The 22,675-nt window shown below is 40.5% G+C and overlaps 1 protein-coding gene across 10 annotated transcripts in view; it reads left to right on the top strand.

The window, feature by feature from the left end:
* Positions 1 to 4,622: 4,622 nt before the first annotated feature.
* col16a1 (collagen, type XVI, alpha 1) overlaps positions 4,623 to 22,675 on the top strand; it is a 51,225-nt gene continuing 33,172 nt past the window's right edge. For 6 of the 10 annotated variants that reach the window (XM_081702952.1, XM_081702955.1, XM_027010119.3 and 3 more), the window contains exons 1-8: positions 4,624 to 4,863; positions 8,695 to 8,792; positions 12,554 to 12,622; positions 14,064 to 14,181; positions 17,170 to 17,293; positions 18,225 to 18,506; positions 19,892 to 19,972; positions 22,522 to 22,596. In XM_081702952.1, the coding sequence (XP_081559078.1) occupies positions 8,717 to 8,792; positions 12,554 to 12,622; positions 14,064 to 14,181; positions 17,170 to 17,293; positions 18,225 to 18,506; positions 19,892 to 19,972; positions 22,522 to 22,596 (825 nt within the window). In that variant the 5' untranslated portion in view covers positions 4,624 to 4,863; positions 8,695 to 8,716. Of the gene's footprint in view, positions 4,864 to 8,694; positions 8,793 to 12,553; positions 12,623 to 14,063; positions 14,182 to 17,169; positions 17,294 to 18,224; positions 18,507 to 19,891; positions 19,973 to 22,521; positions 22,597 to 22,675 lie in introns of all 10 variants that reach the window. The other 4 variants (XM_081702951.1, XM_081702953.1, XM_081702956.1 and 1 more) reach the window with 1 other exon arrangement.

The following is a 22,675-nucleotide window of genomic DNA, read 5'->3' on the forward strand; positions in this document are numbered from 1 at the left end:
ATTCCAGGTGCATCCCAGCAATTCATTTTAAGTGCACTTTTGCCTTTAAAAGGGACTGAGTGTGTTCAATGCCCGCAGAAATTGGGGAGAGGCATCAGCACTCAAATTCAGTCAGGATTTAATTGTGAGGTGGAGAGCAGTTATTTCAGCCTATCAGGTGTCTAATAGGGAAAATATATGAGACTTCATCAGCAGCGGAAGTTTCATCCTTTTTTTCCTCAAACTTTCCTTTCTGGTGAGAATCAAGCCAAAAGAATTGTCTTACCTAGTTCACAGTCAACACACCTCCTGCTACCGGTTCTCCAGTTCTTTTATATAATGTAAAGACAAACATAACCTGAACCTTAACATTCTCACTATGGTATCCACCTGTGTTTTAGACCTAGACCTACACCTACACCTATACCTTGAGGGCTTAAATGATTTGGAAGAGGGTTTTGTTTTGTTTTTTTTCCCTTGGTTTATTTTATTTATTTATTTTTGGCCTGGTAAGAAGCACACAAATAACTTTTATTTGGTTGATATTTGATGTGAGAAAAAGAAATCTCTTAAAATCAGATTTTTAAAGGCAGTAGAACTTCATCTGGAAAGTCAGGATTGCAATCCTGCAAATCAGGATTGATTTTCAACTTTTTCATGATGAATATGTGAGGTGAGATGCACACTTTTGGAACTTTTTATTGGTATTTCAGAAGGGCAGCAAGTAAAGTGGACAATTTATAGAATAAAGCAAAAATATATCAGGCAAATTGCAAAAATCCGTTTCTTTTCCCTCTGTATTGCCATTTCCCCCCTCTGGATGAGAGAATAGACTGCATTGGCATTGGCTATGTCATTGGGGACTCTTTTTCAGCTAACCTTCAGATGGGCCAGAATTCCCCAAGCAACACTGGCAAGCTGCAGCATTTTACACTTATAAGTGTCCTCATCAGTGCATTTATTAGTGTGGCTGCACTAACTTTGAGAGAAGCACTTCTTTTTTTAGTAATATTTAGATTTTTGAGTCATATTCAAGTTAAGGTGAAGAAGAAAAGAGTCTTTCCTGGAAAAGGCATTTAGCACGATGGAGTGGGGATTCATGTTCAAAGTAGTATTGCGGTGCATGTTTGGAAAGCTCTGTGGAAAGTGGGAAAGCAGTCTGTAAAGAATTCCCTCAGAGACTGTGACATCTGGAAGGCATGTTATTTGTTTTCATTAAACTAACCCCCACCCCTAGAAATTATTAAAAGAAATGTGGGGCACATATTGTATAGAATGATAAAATCATTGTCATTACCAACTACAACTACAGCTTCAAATACATGTCCGGTATTTTTCACATACACTTCAACATGCATTTTTCATTGAACACAGGACACGCTCTAGCTGTTTCTGTACATCCAGTTCTGCTTTCTTCCTACCTCAGCATATTCCATTGCACTCTCCCAGTCTTACTTCTTTCTCCTCCCAAATAATTGGAAAGAATCACACAAGTACACACACACACACACACACACACACACACACACACACACACACACACACACACACACACACACACACCACAAATGTCTGTCAGTTTGGAGTTCCATACTCCTTAGCTCTGGTTGTGCACCATGTAACCCATTGCCTTTCAGCATTTCTCACTCTGTCTCTCTCCTTTACCAACACCCAATTCCACATTCATTTAACTACTATGAAGCTGGTATCATGGCTGCATCGTAAGGGCTGGATCTGTGACTGTTGGCTCAGTGTCGCTTTGCTGGTAGTGCTTATCTATTGGGTACTAAGCCATTGTGCAAACCACTCCGACTGTTGGTACAATAACACAGCCCAGCGAGCTGTAGCAGGATCTCTTCTCATTTGCTAGGCACTACCCTGTCTTTGTACCGCAAACTCAGCCAGCCATAGCCCTTGCATTGGTCACTGTGCTTATTTAGCAATCGTTATACAGTTTCTACTTTATTCTATTCCTGTTGCATTCCATATCTTTTTGGGTTCTCAATCTCCTGATGTTTGTGTGTGTGTGTGTTTGTGTTTGTATGTGCCAGTTGCATTCCATATCATTTTGGGGACTGGATCTCCTGATGTGTGTGTGTGTGTGTGTGTGTGTGTGTGTGTGTGTGTGTGTGTGTGTGTGTGTGTGTGTGTGTGTGTGCATGTGATGACTGTGTATTTCTCTATGGTCCCTTTTGAAATCCACTGAAATCCTGTGGAATGGTGACATGAATTGTTTAGTTCATGATCCTTGACTGCTATGAGTGATCCTATTTATCTATTTATCTAGGGGCCTCTATCTCTGTTCTAATGTCCTTGTCCCTGTGTGTTCCCCGTCTCTCATTCACTTAAGAGCCCAAAAGCTGCATAGAAGGAAAATAGAGGGCTAATAAAGAGACTGCCTGGCTCTATCCTCTCAGCTAGAAGCAGAAAGAAAGAGTGAGAAAGGGAGAATGCCTGCCTCCTTGATATAAATCAAGAGGCCTTCGCTGTACTTCCAGCCAAGAACACACTGCACCCTGTACTGACCTTACATGCTATATTCCCCGCATCCCCTCCTACCCTTTACAGATGCTCCGCCAACAGTGTGAACAACCTTCTAAAAGTGTCCGTATTATTGTGAAACCCTGATATACTTTGAATCATGAAGGTTCTGAATCAATTAAATGTATCAGGGAAAGTGTAAATGAATGTGGACCCAATCTTACTGCTTTGAGTGTGATTTTAAGTGATACTCTCTAATAGAGATCACTATATTCAGTGCTCTGAAAACACTCCATGCTCTGATGCTGCTTCAACTCCAGGAATTGGCATGGTGCCTGGTTATGATGCAGGACAATCGTGATAAACATTCATTTGCTGATTCCTGATAGAATATGAAGCCTTTTGCAACCAGTCAGCCAAAAAAATTCCTTTTCTTTCTAGGGAATTGGCAGTCAAAATAATCTTCACCATCTTTGCAATATTAACGATATTCTTTAGACAATTATTTTTCAGAAAAATTCTGGAAGGTGTAGCATTGGCACAGTGGGGATGTGTCTCAAATACAAATTTTCAGGTTTGAATCCATTCATTTTGTATCATGTTCTTGCTCTTCTTAACTGCAGCTGTCCTTCCTCCATATGGCATTATACAAAACATTCTGTATTAATGCATGTTACCTAACACCAGATGGGCACCAGTCCAGGAACAAAATGCTTCTGGTGGTTTTATGCATTTTATGTCATAATATTTAATGATTTCCTATAAAACCTGTTCTGATACTGATTTCTGGATCTGGGCATGTTTATAGCATATTCCATTATCATTTTATTGTACTGTTTGATACCAGAGTTGTTAATCATAATAATGTCTAAAAAACACAACAAAAACAAAACATAGAATAAAACATAGAATATAATCCAAGTACAGCTACAAATAGGAAAATACAGAAAAGAAAGGTAATTGATTGATTGATTGATTGATTGATTGATTGATTGAATGAATAAAATATCCTATTTGAGGAGGACACCTACATTTTCAGTCAACATTTTCAGTCATATACATAGATAGTTAAAGTATTCTTGTGGGCTAATCTGATTTGTGACAAATAAAAAAGACACACAACCCGTTACCTAAGCATGAATTATTTAAAGTCATAATGTTTTTGCTGTCATGATACTACCTCAGAAGGCTCATTTCCTCTTATTTGGAAAGGCTTTGCAGGAGGTAGCAGTCTTTGTAGAGATCAGATTTGGTCAAACAGTATTACAAAATTTTTGTTTGACTCCACACATTTTGTGTTCCTTCAGGATAAATAGTTTCAGTTCCTGCTTTGAACCTAAAAACTACACAACACGAGTCAGCTGGACAAAAGTACTCAAACAAAACAAAATTTTGACTGATAGAATATTGATAATCATGTTAATTGCAGTGTGAATATTATATGATAATATGAATAATTTTGCATTAACTCATTTGCTGAGCCTAAATTGCAGAGATTCAAAGACTCGCATACTCGCATACGGGGCTAAAGGTCAAAGTTAGGACAGTGGTGAGCGAGCCCTCGCTAATGGAATCCCACCGAGAAGGTGGCACTGTAGCCGGGAATGACAGCAACGACCACTTTAGCCTAAAACCAAGAGTTTATGGAGTGTCAAAGCTGGCAAACCATTAAACATAATTTACAGTTCTGTCTCTGCAAAGTTGCACTTGAGGAATGACTTTGATTAAAAAAAAACCCTAGATGCTACTTTATGGTAAAATGGTTAGAAGGCTTACAATTGCATGTTTTAATAGCTACTTTTTATCGCGTGAACACACACACACACACACACACACACACACACACACCTTTGTATAAGGTCGATCTCCTTTACATGTGCGATACTGTGTGTGAGTGGACACATTTGAAAATATGCAATGATCCGTTATTATTTAGATTAATTTTACACTGTAGCTCTAGGCTACGCCGACGTCAGTTTATTCAGTTTGGCACATGCAGAAAGTACGCCAATAGCTGAAACCAGTTTAAAAACTTGTGATACCCGCCAACTGATTCTTTAATACAGCGCATGCTTTCTCGAGTAACATAACCCTTTTATCAGCTTGAGGGAGGCGATACCTTCAAGAACTGCCCGCACACGCCGGCCTAGGTGATGTCACCGCGTGCTCATCTGGATATCCCAGCAAAGCGTATAGGCTTGGGGGCGAGGGGAGGGGAAAGGAACGAAGTTAGTCAGGAGAGTCCTGTGCAATAACCTTCCCCTTCTCCATTAAGAAGACTCAGGGAAGAGTCTTGAAGAGCAAATTGTGGATTCTGCCAGTAACAAGTTTCAAGTTTTGGACGAACTGGATTTCTTGGGATTAATGTTATCGTTACTGAGTGGAACTATCGATTGTTTGTAGGTATGAGGGAACTTTTTTTCCATCACTGCGCCACTGGAAATCTTCTTTTCTACGCGCTCCTACCTCAAAGATAAGGAAGAATTGTTTACCCATTTCTAGTGTATTTACAGAGTTCGACGATGCGCTTTCTTTTATCTATAATTTTTACACGCATTGCATTAACCTGGGAAACAAATGCTCACCCATGATTCATTTGTGAGCATATTATAATTTGTTTTGAGCAAATGCATTTAATGATGCAGCTTCAACTAACGCGAACTTCTGTTAAACACAGCAAGCATATTCAGGCTTAGCCGCATACAAATGATCGTGTCAATAGGCCCACTTTACTTTGATGAAGGTTTGTTATAAACGTTTGACTTGTTGCTCAAAGTTAGCCCTCCATTAGCAAAGTACTGTATTGCAGCTGGTATGGAGCCGATGCAGGTCAGCGCGCGGAGAACCAAAAAATGCACGCTGGATGGAACGTCTCGCGCGGTATGGCCACTTTTCTACAGGATGAAAAAGTGGCAGCTTCCGGTTAGGAGTAGCTGTGCTTTCAGTGATTCATTGTAGATGGGACATAATCATTAAGTTTTTTGGAGTTTTGTTGGGTGTTGTTGAGTGATGGATGAATAAATAAACCAATAAATAAATAAATTGCATGCATAAATACAGACAATGATTTATGTGAATGCCCTCTGGTTGGGTTCTTTTGAAAGATTACCTAAAATCTGCTCATGTCCTTTGTCTCCCAGCAAAACCATTTTCTGCACATCATATTCCTCAGGTTGAATCTGTCCTGTAGTGGATTTCTGATATATGTCTTTCCCCACGGTATGGGAGTCCGTGAGTTAATGGAAAGAACATGCACTCACCCTAATGAATCCTTCAACTGCTGGCAGAGTTTCAGCTGAAAGGTAAAGAGATGGCTGATGCATGACTTATGAACAAGCTATTGAGCTCTCACTTTTGATGCAGATGGAAAGTTGGCTTCTATTTCAGCTTGGCAGAGTTAAAATGCTCACCAGTAGAAGTTCCCTGTTAAGTTCCATCTGAATGAGAGAGGCAAAATGTCAAGGACAATTCTCTTACTCTGTAGGTAAGTGTGCTTCCAAAGCACATTTGCTTTTAAAGGCTCCACGTATTGCATAGTTGTATGAGAAGCCTCTGTGTTACATAAAAACTGTATACTTCTCTATTTTTATCGATTCAAGCCTACTGGATTGTGTTTTTGTGATCTTTATAATGTTCCCCAGTTTTGTCTGATGCATATTTCAAGCAGGAAAATTGTGTAGAAGAAATACATGAGGTTAGGTTTATTGCCCAGCCTCCAGGGGATCCTGTAGGGTTGCACAGTTCATCATTGACTTTAGCCCCATGTACCAGCAACAATGAAATGAGTAATGTCTTTGCTAATGTGAATTTTCACTTCAAATGCTGTAGTTCTTTTATTGCATACAGCGTTCACCCTGAAACCCATGAAAGGCACAGCTGAGCATATGAGGATTCTAAAAATACGTTTAATTGTGTGGAGGTGTGAAGCTGGATGCCACCCGATAAATCTTGATTTGAACATGAGCAGAGTGATATGCAGAGTGGAGGTTACTCATGCAGCCGAGCTGAAGCTGTGTCCTTCACACCCCTGGTTGTAAGAAAGCCCAACTCACCGTTGCTCTGCATTTATCAATGCCTTTCCTGGCCTTATGCCTTGCTATCTGCGCAAAATCTGTTTTGATGGTGACTCACAGATTCTTGGAACACATCCTTTGTGACTGTGGCCTTATCTGGGTCAAATTGTGAATTGCATGTCTTTGCAGAACATTTTTCATGTTTTAACCATCAACGTTATGATATCTCTGAGATTACCATGTGTGAATGTTGATGGGTATGGATATGAGTTTTTGTTGGTGGCGATGGTGGTGTTGTTTTTCGTGTGGATGATATGCAGTTTATCTAATTCTGCTTTGCATGTTCTTTTGTACCAAAACCCATCCAAATTATAGAGTGCATACAGACAATTAGGACAAACAATCGGCGTCTGCACAAAACGGTTTTATGGTAGCATTTGTCATCTGGCAACAAGTCAAGAACACATTAAGTGATGTTCAGACTCTGACAGGAAAACAACACACTGCAGGTGTGTCTGACAGCCCCCTCCCTGCAAGACGAGATCCTGGCACTCCGCACACAGCAGCTCATTATGCCTTACCTCTCGTCTGTTGATTGAGCGCATTGTCAGTTTTAATCTTCCCCCTTGAGGCTGCTGAATCGCTGTTTTTGAAGCTCTCCTGGCATGGAAGTAATCCATTTTAACTATTCAGCTAGCATTAAACACTCACAACTTGCACTGGTTGTGTGTATGGAGCCCGATTGCATGTGCGGTACCTTGATGATTTTGACCGCTGAATTCACGTCAGTGCACCGGGCAGAAAGCCAGGTCCACGCGTGAGAGACGATCCTCTCTTTTATCAGTGTCTGCCAGCTGTATGCTCCTTTACTGTTTACAAGCCCAACAAAGTGAAAGAGAACAAAGCTGCCACAAGCTTTTATTTCGGAATGTGGAAGCAAATGGTCTTGGAAAAATAGCTCTGATTCAGTGAATGCAGGTGATAGGATGTAACTGCATCTTGCCTTAATGGATCCTATACTGTATATATGGACCATAGTTGACTTAGAGGTGAGAAGTGAGAAGGAACTATCCCATGAATATATGATTCTAAATAACGCAATCAATGTTAGATCTGCCACAGTCAACTTTTTAAGATCAACCTATTGATTAAGTGGAAAAGTGTGCTCTGGCCAGTGCATTTCAATTTACTACCATCATATTAAGCAGGTAGTGGTATACAGTCTCTGCTTGGACATCTGTTGGGGTATGCTTGCTACATGTCCATCATGCAACCGTTCCAGACAGGTTGCAATATGCATAGAAGCCATAAAGTCTCATTCCTGGAGCTTCATGGCTGTCCTTCATTTTGACAGATATGTGTTCAGACATGCTGGAGTAGGGGTCACTTTGACTGTAAGAGCACTAGTGAATGTAGTTCCAAAATGGGTTTATAGACTTTCAGTGAACCTTTGGCTTTTTAGGTGGGTGGAGATTTTGACTGACATGCAACAAGCATATTGAGTCTTTGTATGTGTGTTCTATGAAGGGAAGGGTAATTGTGTCTGCAAGACATGGAAGCAGGCAGATGTAGCAAATGTGTACATGTTTACTGCAAATGTGTACATGTCTTGTGCATGTCTACTGCAAATGTAAATATCTACTTAATATCTTTTGAAGGGTTGTTTATGTTTCTTGACAGAGATGTAGTTTTAAACATTTCATTTAAACTGTCCACTTATAATTGACCATGAAACGTGTGTGTGTGTGTGTGTGTGTGTGTGTGTGTGTGTGTGTGTGTGTGTGTGTGTGTGTGTGTGTGTGCGCGCGCGTGTGTGTGTGGGGCAACTATGATAATGACAGAGAGGCACAGATGAGCATTATAATGATTATTAAAACACATGTCTTACCACATGGGTTAAGCCACAACACAATGTCATAAACGCTACGAACCAATGCGCCTAGTAACACATTGCAAAGGGCCTTTCTTGCCTCGACTCTTACAATTTTTTTGCCCTAAAATCTCCCCCTTAGCTGGAGCAATTGAAGCAAAATCTATTGGTATTTATGTGCTCAACCATGGACCATTTTTCACCATACCCCAACACTATAATCAACTTCAATCTACCTTTTTTTCTTTACTGACTGCTAAAGTTAAGGCTTTTGACTTATTCTGATGGATGTCATATGGTCCTGCTGCCTCTTTTCTCCTCTGCCTGACTTTCCAGTGTCCTCTGTCCTAGGTTGGCACTGAAGGGAGGAACCATGAGGGTCATCTTGTCCTCCCTTGTGCTGCTGACCATCTGCTCTGGTCATGGGGGTCAGCTGGCATCTGCTGAAGGTAAGAGGCACTAGCTTAAGTGGTGGCTTCAGCAAATGCCTGTTTAAATTGCTGTGGTTATATCTGCTTATATCATAGTCTGTTTTTGAGCAGTATTTGTATTTGTGGACATGTGTCTTTTTCAATAGGCCATATTGTGGTTCTTGCTCAATGTACTCTTATTCATGGACAGATTGTTGAACATACAAAATTAATCACGGTCTACTTTTAGTTACTTGAGATGCAGCTGTTCTGCAGAAAATAACATTTTTGGGAAGGGGACCTCAGCATGCCTCCGCAAAATTTCCCACGGGATTTGTTCTTGTAGGAAGCGTATCCTCTACGGGCTAAACGTATATAAACTGCCTCTGGAGAGCCTCTCTGAAAAAGAGATCTGCACTGATCAGCATCTTTCAATGTCTAACTTCCATTAGCGGAAAGTGGGAGCCAGCCTTTTTCTTTTTCCATGGCCTCTTTTGCAGCAATCTTTCCAAAGTTATTGGTCATAATGTACACACATAATTTCATACCATGACCTCAGTATATAAATATTATATTGAATACACTATAAAATCTGTAATTTGGCAATGGTCATTTTGCTGAAAACAATAGGCCTTTAATGTGTTTAATAACAGTATGAAGAAATCTGTAATGGAAGATCAGTAGTACCATGCGTTGTCATTAGAATATATAAACGAAGTCATTGGTGAAGAATATACATGCAGGAGACAAAAGGGGACGAATAAGCGAGTCTCCCACTGAAGCGTTTAATGAAGTGAACAAAAACAAAAGCGAACGTGGAAGTGCAAGTTTAAAAGTAACTCCAAAACCTCCTTCTTATGAAGTAAGATTAATCCAAAAATGAACAGATATTGAACATGTAAGTTTCTATTACCTTTCATGTAATTGATAAAAAAAAAATCAAGGATTCAAATGGAGGATTTGAAATTTTCCCTTAGATGGGCAACTGTCCTTTCATGGGGCTAGAGCGAAGGATACTCAGGTATTCTCTGCAGAAGACACTGCAAAATCCATACGATAGCCCAGAACACATGTTCTTCTTCTTTTTAACTCCCCATCTCTGCTCTTTTCCTCTCCTTGTCTGCATTGTGAACTTTGAACGAGAAGAGGCATGGAAATGAGGGAAGGAAGTGAAATTCAAGCTGTTCCACTTCCCAAGAATCTCGTAACAGACAGAGCATGGAAGGCTGGGCTCGCTTTGAAAGCTGATATCCTCCTTGCACTAGGAGGCTGTCAGACAGTCCCCACACAACCTCCCGTTGGACTATTGCTGTGTCTTTCATCAGGCTTGTCCCACACTGGCTACTCCGTGAGGCAGAGAGAGTTGTGCCTCGAGGCATTTGTCTGCATCTCCTCCACTCATTCATGGTGTTTATATATATATATATATATATATATATATATATATATATATATATATATATATATATATAAAATCACATTTGTGTTTGTAATGAAGCTTTTATCCATTAAGAAATCAGTAGCTTCATACATTCATATGTGATGCTCAGAACACCAGTGGGCCATTAATAACTCAAATTTACATGAAGACCGTAAGCCCAAAATGCACAAAGGACTCATTCAGTAATGTTTCCCCTGAGTCCACAAATGAAAAAGTGAGAGCCTGGAAAAGACCAATATCACCTTTATTTAAAATCACTAATGAAATTTTATATAAATCCACATTTATTCCATTAAAATAACTCACTAATTACCTCCCCTACATCACCCCAACTAGGGCAGACCACACACTACACAGGGGGTCCCTTCTACTATCACACATAAAATTTCATTAGCGCTGTTGGATGGGGAGTGCAAGGGACATGGTGTGTGGTGAATGTTCAAGGTATTTCTGTCTTGTTTGATTCTCTTTGGATTTCATTCAAATAATTTCAGTTTGCCTGCTGATTGCAGCACTGATATCCAAGTGTAGTTTAAAGATTTACTGTCCACACTGTGCATCATTTAGATTCATGAGAGACCTCATTAAAGCAAAATAAGCATGTGAGGACTCTTCCTTATGGGTGAATACTTTCCTTTTAACTCTGACATGTTGAAAATCTCACTTTATCAGCTATCAGGCACCACCACCACAAATGAGCCCATCTCCAAAACTGTGTCCTTATCAAATTAGTCTTGAATGTTGTACCAGTAAAGCTGATCAGGCACTTCTCAAGCTCAATCTTGGTTTTCCCTGCTGCGCAGAGCACTTGTTGACCTTCTCCATAATGAGTCCTTGTAGCCAGTTCTGGAGGTAAACATCTTGTGGGGGACAAAAAAGCAGACAGACTCAGTTCTTGGCCCCTCGGAGCACAAGTATAGCAAAGTACAGAGAGAACTGCCCTGAGATTATATTTTTAAACCGCTTCATCCTGTGAAGTGTTTTGACTGAGTGAAACGGAGGCCTGATACCCCCTCAGCAGCAGAGCATGGCTAGATCGAATCAAAGCTGCTGTCAAAGCTGCTCTGCTCTTTTGGATGCAGTGTGATCACACCATTTTTAAAAAATATCCTGTTTTGGCTAAACTGAGCACTATTACTGATTTATTAATGGAGGTTGGATCTGTGACATCAGTCATTGGTCTGAAAACTGGAAGCATCATCCAGATTTAAGAGAGCCTTTAGCCCTGGCTCTCTGTCTGCAAGTATTGCTGACATCTGGTGTCGGTGCAAGTGAAACATGGAGAAACACAAAGCTTTCCTCCTCCTCCTGCTCCTTCTATTCTTGCTCCCTCTTTCTCCATTGAACCATCCAGAGTTCTCCTAGGCCTCACTCTCCCAGGTTCTTTCATGGAAGCCTCCCATTGTGCCTTCTGCCTTTCTGAGCAAAATGAGAAGAGAAGCGTTGGAAAGTTGGCATGAAAAAATATGGTTCACCTGGTTATTGTTGGACATCAAAACCCTAAGATGTGAGAACAATATCAAATATGAGTTGTGGGTCAAGTAAGTATTTTGGGAGAAATAATTCCTCATCTTAGGTGAGTTGGCTTAGAAGAGATTCAGATGTGTCTGTAAAACATGTATGGGGCTTGACAGGGAGAAGCAAATTGTAGCCGTGTCTCTCATCCTGCCCCCCTGCCACCCACTACACCTTGTCCCCAAAATTTCATAGATCTGCTTACTCAGTTATTACTTCAGTTTTTTTATACTGTATCTGACTGATCTTTTAAACATCCAAGTGACAGCTGCACTCAGAGACAGTCTCTACTAACTGCTCACTGATTGATAGATGCATCTTTGAGCTGGTCAAAGTCCTGACTTTCTGTAATCTGTGATTATTGATGTAACCATACTGTAATGCTAACATCACTGGAGGCATTCTGCTTAAAGGCTGGTTAAGTAGACAGTTCTGGTGTTGGTGTTCCACTGTTGAACCCTGTCTAATGTGATGTCTCTTTTAGCTGCATGACAGACAACATTTTGCATCACAGCTGTGAGTGTCACCATGAGCAGATTTGTCATGTGATGGCCACTGTCCGACAGAACGTCAGGCCAGCTGTCAGAGGGACCTGTCTCTGGATTATTGAGTGATTCTTACAAACAGATAGAAATTATATTTAGTTCCATATCTGAGATGGCATCTGTCTTCTGCAGGCGAGCTTTGATCACTCTAACACGTGCTCTCTTTACCTGGGTCCAGCATTTGACAGAGCTGTCCTTGGCTATACACTAAACTTTTCTTTGGGAAAACTTTTACAGTAAAGGTTCTCAGGAGTGGGTGTGATAAAATTCCATGTCTGTCTGTCCGCTTCTTTCAATAGGTATGAACTGTCCATCCCTGCAGGTCGAGGACTGGAAGTTTCCACAGACAGCCAGACACAACATCACTGGTACAGTGATCTTACTGACAAATGTCCTCTAAGATTGAGCAATAAAATGGCAATGTCTGTTGAATATTAAATGACTGAATAATAATATTTCTTCTACACAAGGTGATTTGTGGTTAAGCAACAAATATATTTAATGATTGCCACCTGTTAGAGACTACTGTTGGTCTGCATGCTCTGTATAGTCCAGCTCCATGGATACTTGGAAACTCTAGCTTGTGAATCTATTTAGCAGTTTATAGAAGTAACGTAACCACTTCCATGTAGACCATGCCAGAAGCATGCCAAAAGCATTTGACTCACGCTGACTTTCTGAGTCTGTGATCTGCTACACTGTCTACACTAATTGGTGTTTTGCTGTGGTTTGATATAAGACTTTCATGTGTTGTTCCTGATATCCTGTTTACAGAAGCCCCATCATTAAAGTTTTACACTGCCACTCATTTTAGCATGGTGATAATAAAGTAACTAACCTAACATCAAGTTTATTTCAAGAATTTCCACAAAGTAAGGATTTAAGGAACCACAATCTTTGTGACTAAACTCTAATGCTAGTTTTGGTACTTAATAATTCCAGCAGGACTTTTTCTATATTTTAATGTTCTTGTAAATTGCAGGGGGGTTTTTTTTATTCTTGGATTTTAGTGTTTACTAATATTGCTGAAAAAAAAAGATTCATAAATATTATTATGATAATCATTATTGTCTAAAATATTTTTTATTGCAATACCTTGGTATTTTTGGCCTTATTTCAAAACCCTAACTTTAAGAATGAATGTATGTATGTATGTATGTATGTATGTATGTATGTATGTATGTGTGTGTGTGTATATGTATATGTATATATGTGTGTGTGTGTGTGTGTGTGTGTATATATATATAATATATATATATATATATATATATATATATATATATATATATATATATATATATATATATATATATATATATATATATATATATATATATATATATATATATATATATATATATATATATATATTATAGAATCTTTTTTTCTTTACATATTTGTAAATCAGTCTGGTCTTGGTATTTAGATTAATAGTTGCATAACTGGTATTTAGGCTATCAATAGTATAATAAGCTCTGATGTTTTTGATGATTCATGCATCCCTTATAAAAAACTAACTTTTCTTAAAGGTTTGAAGCCTACAAACATTTGTTTTAAACAATACTATGCTTGTATATACAATATCCTCGAAATTCAGTATCTAAGCTTTGTGGACCAGTGGGGAATTGTTGCAGACACGCTCAGTGCCATAGAGGCCTGAAATCTGGGTCCCTGATCTTTTTGTAACCTGATGGCCTTCCTTGTTCAGCTGAGCTCCTGCTGCTACATGCTGTGTTGTGTGTGTCATCTGGCATGCAGTTGATTGATTAGCCTGCCGGGAGCTTAATGGATTGATCGATTGACTCACAGGTTTCAATCTGGTGCGGCGTTTGTCCCTGCTGAAGAACAGTGAGGTGAAGAAGATTCGTAACCCACGAGGGCCAGTCATTCTTCGCCTCGGGAAGGTCCGCCTCATCCAGCCCACTGAGTAAGCCTTTACTGTCTCTCTATCTTTCTGTATATCTCTCCCCTCTTTAAGAATCCTCATGATATGCTGTTGAAATTACTGTTCAATAATACATGAAAGTAAGTCTTCCTCTGCTTCTGCTTTCTGTCTATTCAAAGCTATTTAAAAAGAAGCTACGTAAGAGCCATTCTTGCCTTTCCTCTCTCCCACCTGCAGCATATGGAGCTGGGGCTGATCATAACTGCCTGCAGCAACACAGCTGTTCACGCAGGCCAGAACATAGCCTGCTGCTCAGCCAAACTGTGACTAATATACCCAGCCATGACAGCTCAATGTTGATTAACAACTCGGGCCTGAAGCACAGAAAAATCAAAATGCTAATACTTGTTGGAGTTTGTAAGTGTGTTTAGTAGCAGGCATCTGAGCAGACCGTAGCGCACATTTCTCTGCCTACACACCACTAAGGTGGTAAATGTTTTTTATTAACAATAACTCTAAGTGCCCAATGAGCTTTGGGTGTAACCATAAAGCACTGCATTAAGCAATCTCCAGCCATACATTTTATCAGAGTTCTGGTGCTACAAAGTCCACACATTGGGTTAAGTCTACACATTGGGTTGCTTTCAGGATTTCCATGTCACCTTTTATTATTTTGTAGACATAACAGAAAGGGAAATCAAAATATTTGCCAAATAGGTGAGATAAGTAGTATAGTCTGTTGATGAGGAAGAGATTTTTGTTGTCATTGTGTTCTTTTGAAAGGTCCATCATTTTCAGTGTGTCAAGCATGTATCAGAGCATTTGGATCCTTGAAAAGCTGTGATCTAAGAAGGCAATGAGAAAGAAGCTTCAAGCTGTTTTGAGTGGCATTCTCCCAGTTTGAAGGGAGGCAGGAAGATTCATCACTCGTCCTCCTCCCGTGATTGCTACCCTATTCATCTGCAGATATGTGAGCACGTAATGCGACCAGCTCCAACTGTGCTGCGTTCCTGTTCACTGTGACATGCAGCCTGTCCCCTAGCCAACTCTTTGACAAAAGTGCTTTTTTAAAACAGCTGTAAACAAATAAGTGGATGAGGGAATGAAGCAAATTTTTTGTACCTCTTTTGTTTCTGTTGTATGAAATCAGATGTTGCTACAGTTTTCGAAAGAGCAGTATTGAGTGTGGTAATGGATTCTTCTAGAACAGGCCTAGCGGTGCATGCATGCACTGCTGTAAGATGCCTCCATATGAGACAGGCAGTAAGTTCCTTTTTACCTGTCAAGAGCATCATGTGCATTGCAGTAAACACTGTGGCATAATTTGGCTTCATTTGCTGATCTGCATTTAGATATGGCTGCATAGTGTGTCAAACTGTCATATAGCCAATATTGGGTCTATTCTTGGTCTGTTTTTGGTGTCGCTTTGCACTTTATAACCCAATTAGAGCTAACGGCACACAGATCACATAGTAGCTATGAACCTGCTGTCAGGGAGGTGCTGGTTTCCAGTTCTATTCATGGTAGAATGTATATTGTCATAAATATCGCTATTGTCAAAGTAAGTTTTTGTGGCCCTTAATTTTTGCAAGGGCATTTGTCCCTCATTCAGGATGAGTTTTCCAGTGCCCCGGGTGCTTTCCCCATTTGAAAGCTGAGCAGTTTTTCTTTCTCTCTCCCCCACTCTAAATCATGCTTGTCTTCTAGCCAGGGCCCAGGGAGAGACTATGTTCAGAATTCACCCTGTCATATCTGTTTATTTAACACTCAGTGCAGCCTGCATTAATACACTCATTGCTCTCTCTTCTCTTTTATTTCTCACATTACTTCTCTCACTGGTCTCCTGTCTCTACGTGTAGTCTGCCCCTCCCTCCTGTCTATGTGTCAGCCTCTGATCTCAGGGCTCTCTATCTCTATCTCTGGTCTCAAGGCTCTGCCTCTGTCTCTCTCCCTTTCTCTCTTGCTAGCTCCTTTTCTCTCACACTAGTGCGCTCTCTCTCTCTCTCTCTCTCTCTCTCTCTCTCTCTCTCTTTCTCTCTCTCTGTGTGTCTCTGTCTGTCTCTCTCCCTATCTGATTTTAGGTTTTGTAGACTCAGACTTAGGCTCATTGTAGCAGTTGGTTTGCATGCTTTCTGGCCCTGAGTCTCCTCAATGTGAGTGAGTCATCCTGCCAACCCAGACTAAGTTTCCTTTGTCCTTTGCCTCTGACACCATGCTGGGTTTTTTTTTTTTTTTTTTCCTGCAGTGTATTAGTGTGTCTGTCTTTTTGTCTGTGAAAAAAGAAACTGTCTATAAGGGGGCATAAAAAGGTGGTAGTGTCCAGAACCAAGTTTTGAAAATGACTCTCCCTTGCAGTTCAGTTTAACCTTCCTCTTCCAGTCTTGTCTATTTTTTCTCTCTCTCTCTCTCTCTCTCTCTCTCTGTGTGTGTGTGTGTGTGTGTGTGTGTGTGTGTGTGTGTGTGTGTGTGTGTGTGTGTGCGTGCTGAAGAGGGGCCCTTAGTTGGCAGCTACTCTGTTATTTCCTTAAATTCTCCTCATCTGTTTTAAATCACTATTATAGTAGTCTGTTGTACAGAGACAAACAAATTTCTCCACTCCTTGTGTGAGCATGTGCATCTGTGTTAATACACTCTCTCAAACTCTGATCCAACTAGTGCATTTAAGTTTCGAATAACATCTGTGTTAAGAGAGCCAATAAGTGTGGTAAACATTCTCACAGTTTTCCTGACCTTGACCTATAGCATGGCTGCCAAACACTTTGCCCAGGAAGGGCCAGAGATGAGGTTGGCCTGGCTGCATTTCCTATGAAAATGCATGTCAGAGGTTATTCTCTTCTCTGCAGTCAAACATTACAAATATCAAGGAACCCTTTGTGTCCCTCACCCCCTACATTACTGCCGGGAAGGGATGCAGCTTTATGTATCTGTTTGGATCTGTGTGTGTGTATCTGTTTGTGTGTGTGTCTTTGAGTGGTTTGGTGGCTCGTGGAGTAGAATGCAGTCTAATGACACATCTACAAATCCCTGCAGTCATGTGTTTCCTCACGGCCTGCCTGAGGAGTTCACGCTGGTTTTCACTCTGCTGCTGAAGAAGAAGAGTCTGCGGGAAAACATCTACCTTTTCCAGATCTCAGATAAGCAGGGATACCCTCAGGTATAGCTCCTCTTCTCACTTTGCTCTTACCTTCATTTTGTAGAGTGCATCTTCATCTATAGTGGTTCACAGATTATAGCCAAAAATCTGATCAAGAGGCCCTGATCCCATGGGATCAATAAAATGGTCATCTTTCTCTCTATAATCGATGTGATGTCAAAGCCATTCTTCCTCATGAGTGAATCTGGCAGTAGCCGAAATTCTGGGTAACCTGCTTGGACTTGTCCTCTGAACCTGCTTTGACTCGTCCTCTGAACGTTCTGGGACTCGTCCTCTGAGCCTGCTTGGAAACTTCTGCTCTCACATTGCATCTTATTTCAACCTAGGAATGAATGTCATCATTCTTAAATACATCCTGTTAGCTGATTGCTGTCCAAACTCGAGAGTCCATGTTCCATTACATTGCCATACTCACAGAATCCAATGGAAATCCAAAAAACATGCCCAGATTAGTTGAAGTATTGAAGAACAGTCATGTAGGTGTGTCAATTAGATTTTGCTTAATATGAATTAAAGCTTTTCCCAATAACAGAAATCAGTTAAAGCTTTAAATGGTGTTTAAATTACTATAAATTTACAATTTAAATCAGCTCTTTCATCCCCCTTACATGTTGTTTTCAGTTATTTTCAGTTTCTAAATTAGTTGAGACCAATTTCTTTCCCTAAGTATATGCATACAGGTTACAAATTCCATGGCCCACTGTTCACTTCAACATTTGCTACATAGTCTTTCATTAAACCTCATCGCTTGAATTATGATGTAACTAGTGTCCATGTATTGCTTCACTGATAATGAGAAGTTAAAAGTACCTCTTTGCAGCTAATGAGCTAGCACTGATTTCCTTTACTCTACTTCAGCCTGGATCATTTGGAACAAGTACAAATTAAACTGAAATAATAAAGCTCCTTGCTCCACACATCCCCCCTGTAGCTCTCACTGGACCTGAATGGGCCTGAAAGCACACTGGCCCTGCGTGCGGGCTCCGCAGATGGCAGTGGCGTGCCTGTAGGGTGCGTGTTCGACGGAGAGGTTGTGCAGTCTCTGCTGGACCTGAGCTGGCACAAGGTGGCATTGAGTGTGCAGAAGAGGGCTGCCTCGTTGCATGTGGACTGCGGCACCATCGAGACCCATCCCTTGGAGCCCCGCGGTGCAGTGCCCACCACAGGCCACACGTTGCTGGCCTTGAGGGCAAGGGACGCCACCCCTGTGGAGGTGAGAGATGGGGATGAGGAGGGGCTGGAATAGTGGAGGGTTGGTGGGATGGTGCCCGTTAGATGATTGGCAGAAATGCTGTGGCCTTGTCCTGCCTTCTCCAATGCTAAATGTGTAGAGTACTTTTAAAGTATTCAGAGTTATTGCTTTCTGTGCGCAATATACCTAAAGGCTGAGATATGGCCTTTTGGTCTGTGTGTGGGTGTCTGTGTGTGAGCATGTAGGTGTGTGTGCACATATGTGCTTGCGTGTGTGTGTGTGTGTGTGTGTGTGTGTGTCTTGTGCAGGGTTAAATAAGGACACATCTGCAAGGAGAAGTACCAGAGGCACCATTCCACAGGGCTAGTGTGCCATCCACCTTTCTAAGATCTTGATGAAATAAGAACCTGTTCCAAAGAGACTGTCTTAATGAGCTTCAACCATTATTTATAAATCAACTCCTTACCACAAGCACGATCAAGTAAATTAGTGATAAATTAAATGGGCATGTGTACAACAGTGCGGACATAAAAGACCTTTCGGGCTCGCCCACTTGAGCACCTGAAGGTTAGGTCCCCTGCTTTTGACTCAGAAATAAAACTGTGAAAAGGAATGACAAGCCAGAGGAATTAGAAGCCCCGGGTGGGGAATTGGAGAGTGGTATAAAGAATTGAAGTGAGCTTAAAGAATGGCTGTAGCAAGGTGGAATGTGTGGACACAATCAGGTGGAGTTAGGGACAGGTCCACAATTTCACTCTCCAGAACTCATTAGTTTTTCGCTATTGTTGTTTCTTTTACTGGTAAGCGTGCTTACAATACTACCTCAACAATAGCTCTGGTATGAAGAATAGTATTGAAGCAGGCAAAACTGCTGCATCAATATCTTCTTTCAGATTTTATTGACTTTGTTTGTGCAAATGTTTACAAATGGCTGAGAAATAGTATAATATTTGGAAGCTGTTCCAAAACCCAAACTTGATATTAAGGATTGCTCATATTCAGTAAGTTCTGAATAAATGCAAAATACATGACTACACTTGTAATTATACAGGAAATGTATTATTTGTGAAGACTTAAACAATCCCCTCACTGGACTGTAATTAAACACTGTGAGAAGCTGCACAAGAGTGGTAAGCTTCCCAGTAATAAACCTATAATGCTATGTGAGGTTATAAATAAAGGAAAACAAGATTTATAATAATATCTGGGGTGTAAAATGTTCTTTAGTTCTATTTAAATTTCTCTTGTTCCATTACCACAATTTCTTTATACCATTCTCTTCATGTCTTCACAAAGAATTCTTTTGACTACACTCAATTGCCCTACCTTTACTTGTACAGTTACAGCAACATTCAGTGTTGTAAGATCTGAAAGATTAAATTGCTGCTTACTATTTTCTCTCTCAGATGGATATTCAGCAGGTGATGGTGTACTGTGATCCCTCTTTGGCCATCCAGGAGGCCTGCTGTGAGATTCCTGGAGCTCGGGTATGCATCTGACACAACAGTACATCACTTTCTAACACAAACAAAAATGTCAAAACCATTAGATGATATTTCATGATATTTTCACTTTCATTGTGCCTAAGAACAGAAAAAAAATCTCCCACAATTGACAAGAGGTATTTCCCACCCTTTTAGCAGTGAACAGTGAATTGAACTATTTTGAACGTTTGCAGAATTAAATAATGAGGTATTTGGTAGGTTATGCTTCTGGTGTTTCTGTGATTGGACTCTGGCATAGTGTATTACAGCTAAATAGGTTAATATGTAGCATAACACTGTGGACTATATTTTGATAGACAACATGTCTGGAGGTGACTATGATTTACTGGTATTACAAGCTATGATTATGCAGCAGAGTTTGGACCTGTGATGATATTATGTTTTGATTTGCTTTCAGTCTCTCTTATGGAAATACACTTTTGTAGCAAAATTTATATGGGCCTTCTTGTAGTTTACATAACATACCATTTATTTGACATGTGGGTGAAAAAGTGGCTAATGCATCACTTAAACTTCATTTTAGAAGCTTAGTGTGACAGCAAAAGCAAATTGTCCCAATATAGCGGTAGATTTGGTTGATCACCCAGCAACCAAAGTTTCACTGTTTGAGAGCAAAGGGAGCATCTCCAATAGTCAAAATGAAACATGCATAGCTTTTCTGAGAATTGTAGCTCAGGCTGCATATAGGAATGAATGTAGGCTGATGTATTTTGATTCTAGGGAGATCTCCAGGGGTCCTCATTTCTCCAGTGTTGCTAGGTGATAACGCTGGTGTTCATCCCAGCTGAGGAAACAAAAGACTATGTATTAGAATGCCAGCAGGAGACCCTGGCAGGCAGTGTTTTAAACAAAAAACCAGAAGCGAAACTTCAAAACAAAACGTTAGTCCGGTACCTGACAATGATTGAGGTGGCGCTCCAGCAGCCTCATCTATCATCTGTACATCATAGGAGTGGGCCTTGACTCATCGATTCTAAAGAACTGCTTTTTTTATGCGTTACCTTCATCGGCATGTGGCGTCTTGCTTTTTGCAATCGATCTTGCAGGGTCCATCTCACTGGATCACTGAGACTTTCTGCTCTCACCCAGCTTTTGCAAAAGACATTTTGTCTCACAAATAAAGACTTGAACAATTAAAAAAATAGACAGTGAGATGCATTCGAGTAAAGGAGACCACAGGAGAGTATGTGCAACCAGTTCAGCTCTAAGGTTGGAATCTATAGGATTGGGAATACTTTATAATTCCACTCAAGAAAAAATGGTAGATATCATACAATTATGTGGTGAGTAATAGTGAAGCATCGTGGTGATGTTATGTTGGAGGGCGTGCATCAGTATTGCAATCATGTCAGTAAAACAGTTTGGAGGTTGCAGGCCTTGTTGTTCTGTATGACTCTTCGCAGTCAGACATTTTAATGAGCGATTTTAATGAGGAAGAAGGTAGCAAGACTTCCTCGTGTGGTGTCACGTTGGAGGCGTCTGCTTGGGGCTTCCCGCGGGTGGTGTTTAAAATGGAAACGAGGGCAGCAGTTGCCCCTGAACAAATGCTTCAGCATCGCTGCAGAAAACAAGATTCAGACATTTATTTGTCTGACTTAGTAGGTGTGGGTGTTGCGGTGTTATAACCTCAAACACACCACTTTACTCTGACGTCATAATACCATCATGCAGATATAACACTAACACAGGTGTCATAATCAGCATAACGCACATTACATAACACCATAGGCTTTCATTTTGATGCTGCGCTGGGGCATTAAAGTCAGCTAGTGCCACATTTTACAAATTTCGTAGAGTGCGGGCGCATTTATTACCAGTTGTTAATTTGGTCCACAGAAATAAATACGCCTGCAACAAGGTGGGTGGAGTGGCGAAACAAGGGGATGTGACATTGAAATTCTGCCCATGCACTGGTATTTTTGAACCCATTTTAGCTTAAAATAGTACTTTGCTACCAAGTCCCCGGACCTCCTTTTAGCGCAAACACAAGTGCAACATGGTGTTTTCCTCAATTCAAATCAGGCACATAAAAACATATCCAATTTCTCACAATAGGAGTTTTACAGTGAACATCACCCCACTGAAATATATCTCCCAATTACTAGATAAATGCAACTCATTTACATATTTTAAAGGAAAACAAGCCTATTAAATATCAATTATGTATTTTTTCTCATCATAGTAAACAACCATAATAATGCTTTGAGTGCCATATATGTTGGCATGGTGACTTTATACTTGCCTGACAAGTATGCATGTTTGCCCATCCATACATTTTTGTTTGCAATGCTTATTTCTGAGCTTGTGTTCATGAAAACAGAGCCCTACATTGTGGCTGTCACAAAACCATTATAAAGACATCCCTACCAACTATTTTTAAGGCCATATGTGCTTTCACACCATAATCAGTGCCAGCTAGTTTCCATCTTCTAGTAGCAAGCACACATGCTACTAGACATTAGCCCCACAAAGGGAGGATGTATGTTCTCTGTATGTTCTCTGTATGGCGCTTGACCTTGGTTCCTTCTCAGTGTCCCCCAGATGCACCCAAGAGTCGACGAGCAGCAGAAAATCTGGTTGAGTTTGTTCCCAATCCCATTAACCAGGTAGGTGGAATTCACATTTCACTTTCAACTAGTGATGTACTATTTTAAATAACCTAATGTTTGCAGCCCCATGCAACAT

This window comes from Electrophorus electricus, chromosome 2, assembly GCF_041902795.1.
Source record: "Electrophorus electricus isolate QZ-2024a chromosome 2, ASM4190279v1, whole genome shotgun sequence".
In the NCBI taxonomy this organism is placed as follows: Eukaryota; Metazoa; Chordata; class Actinopteri; order Gymnotiformes; family Gymnotidae; genus Electrophorus; species Electrophorus electricus.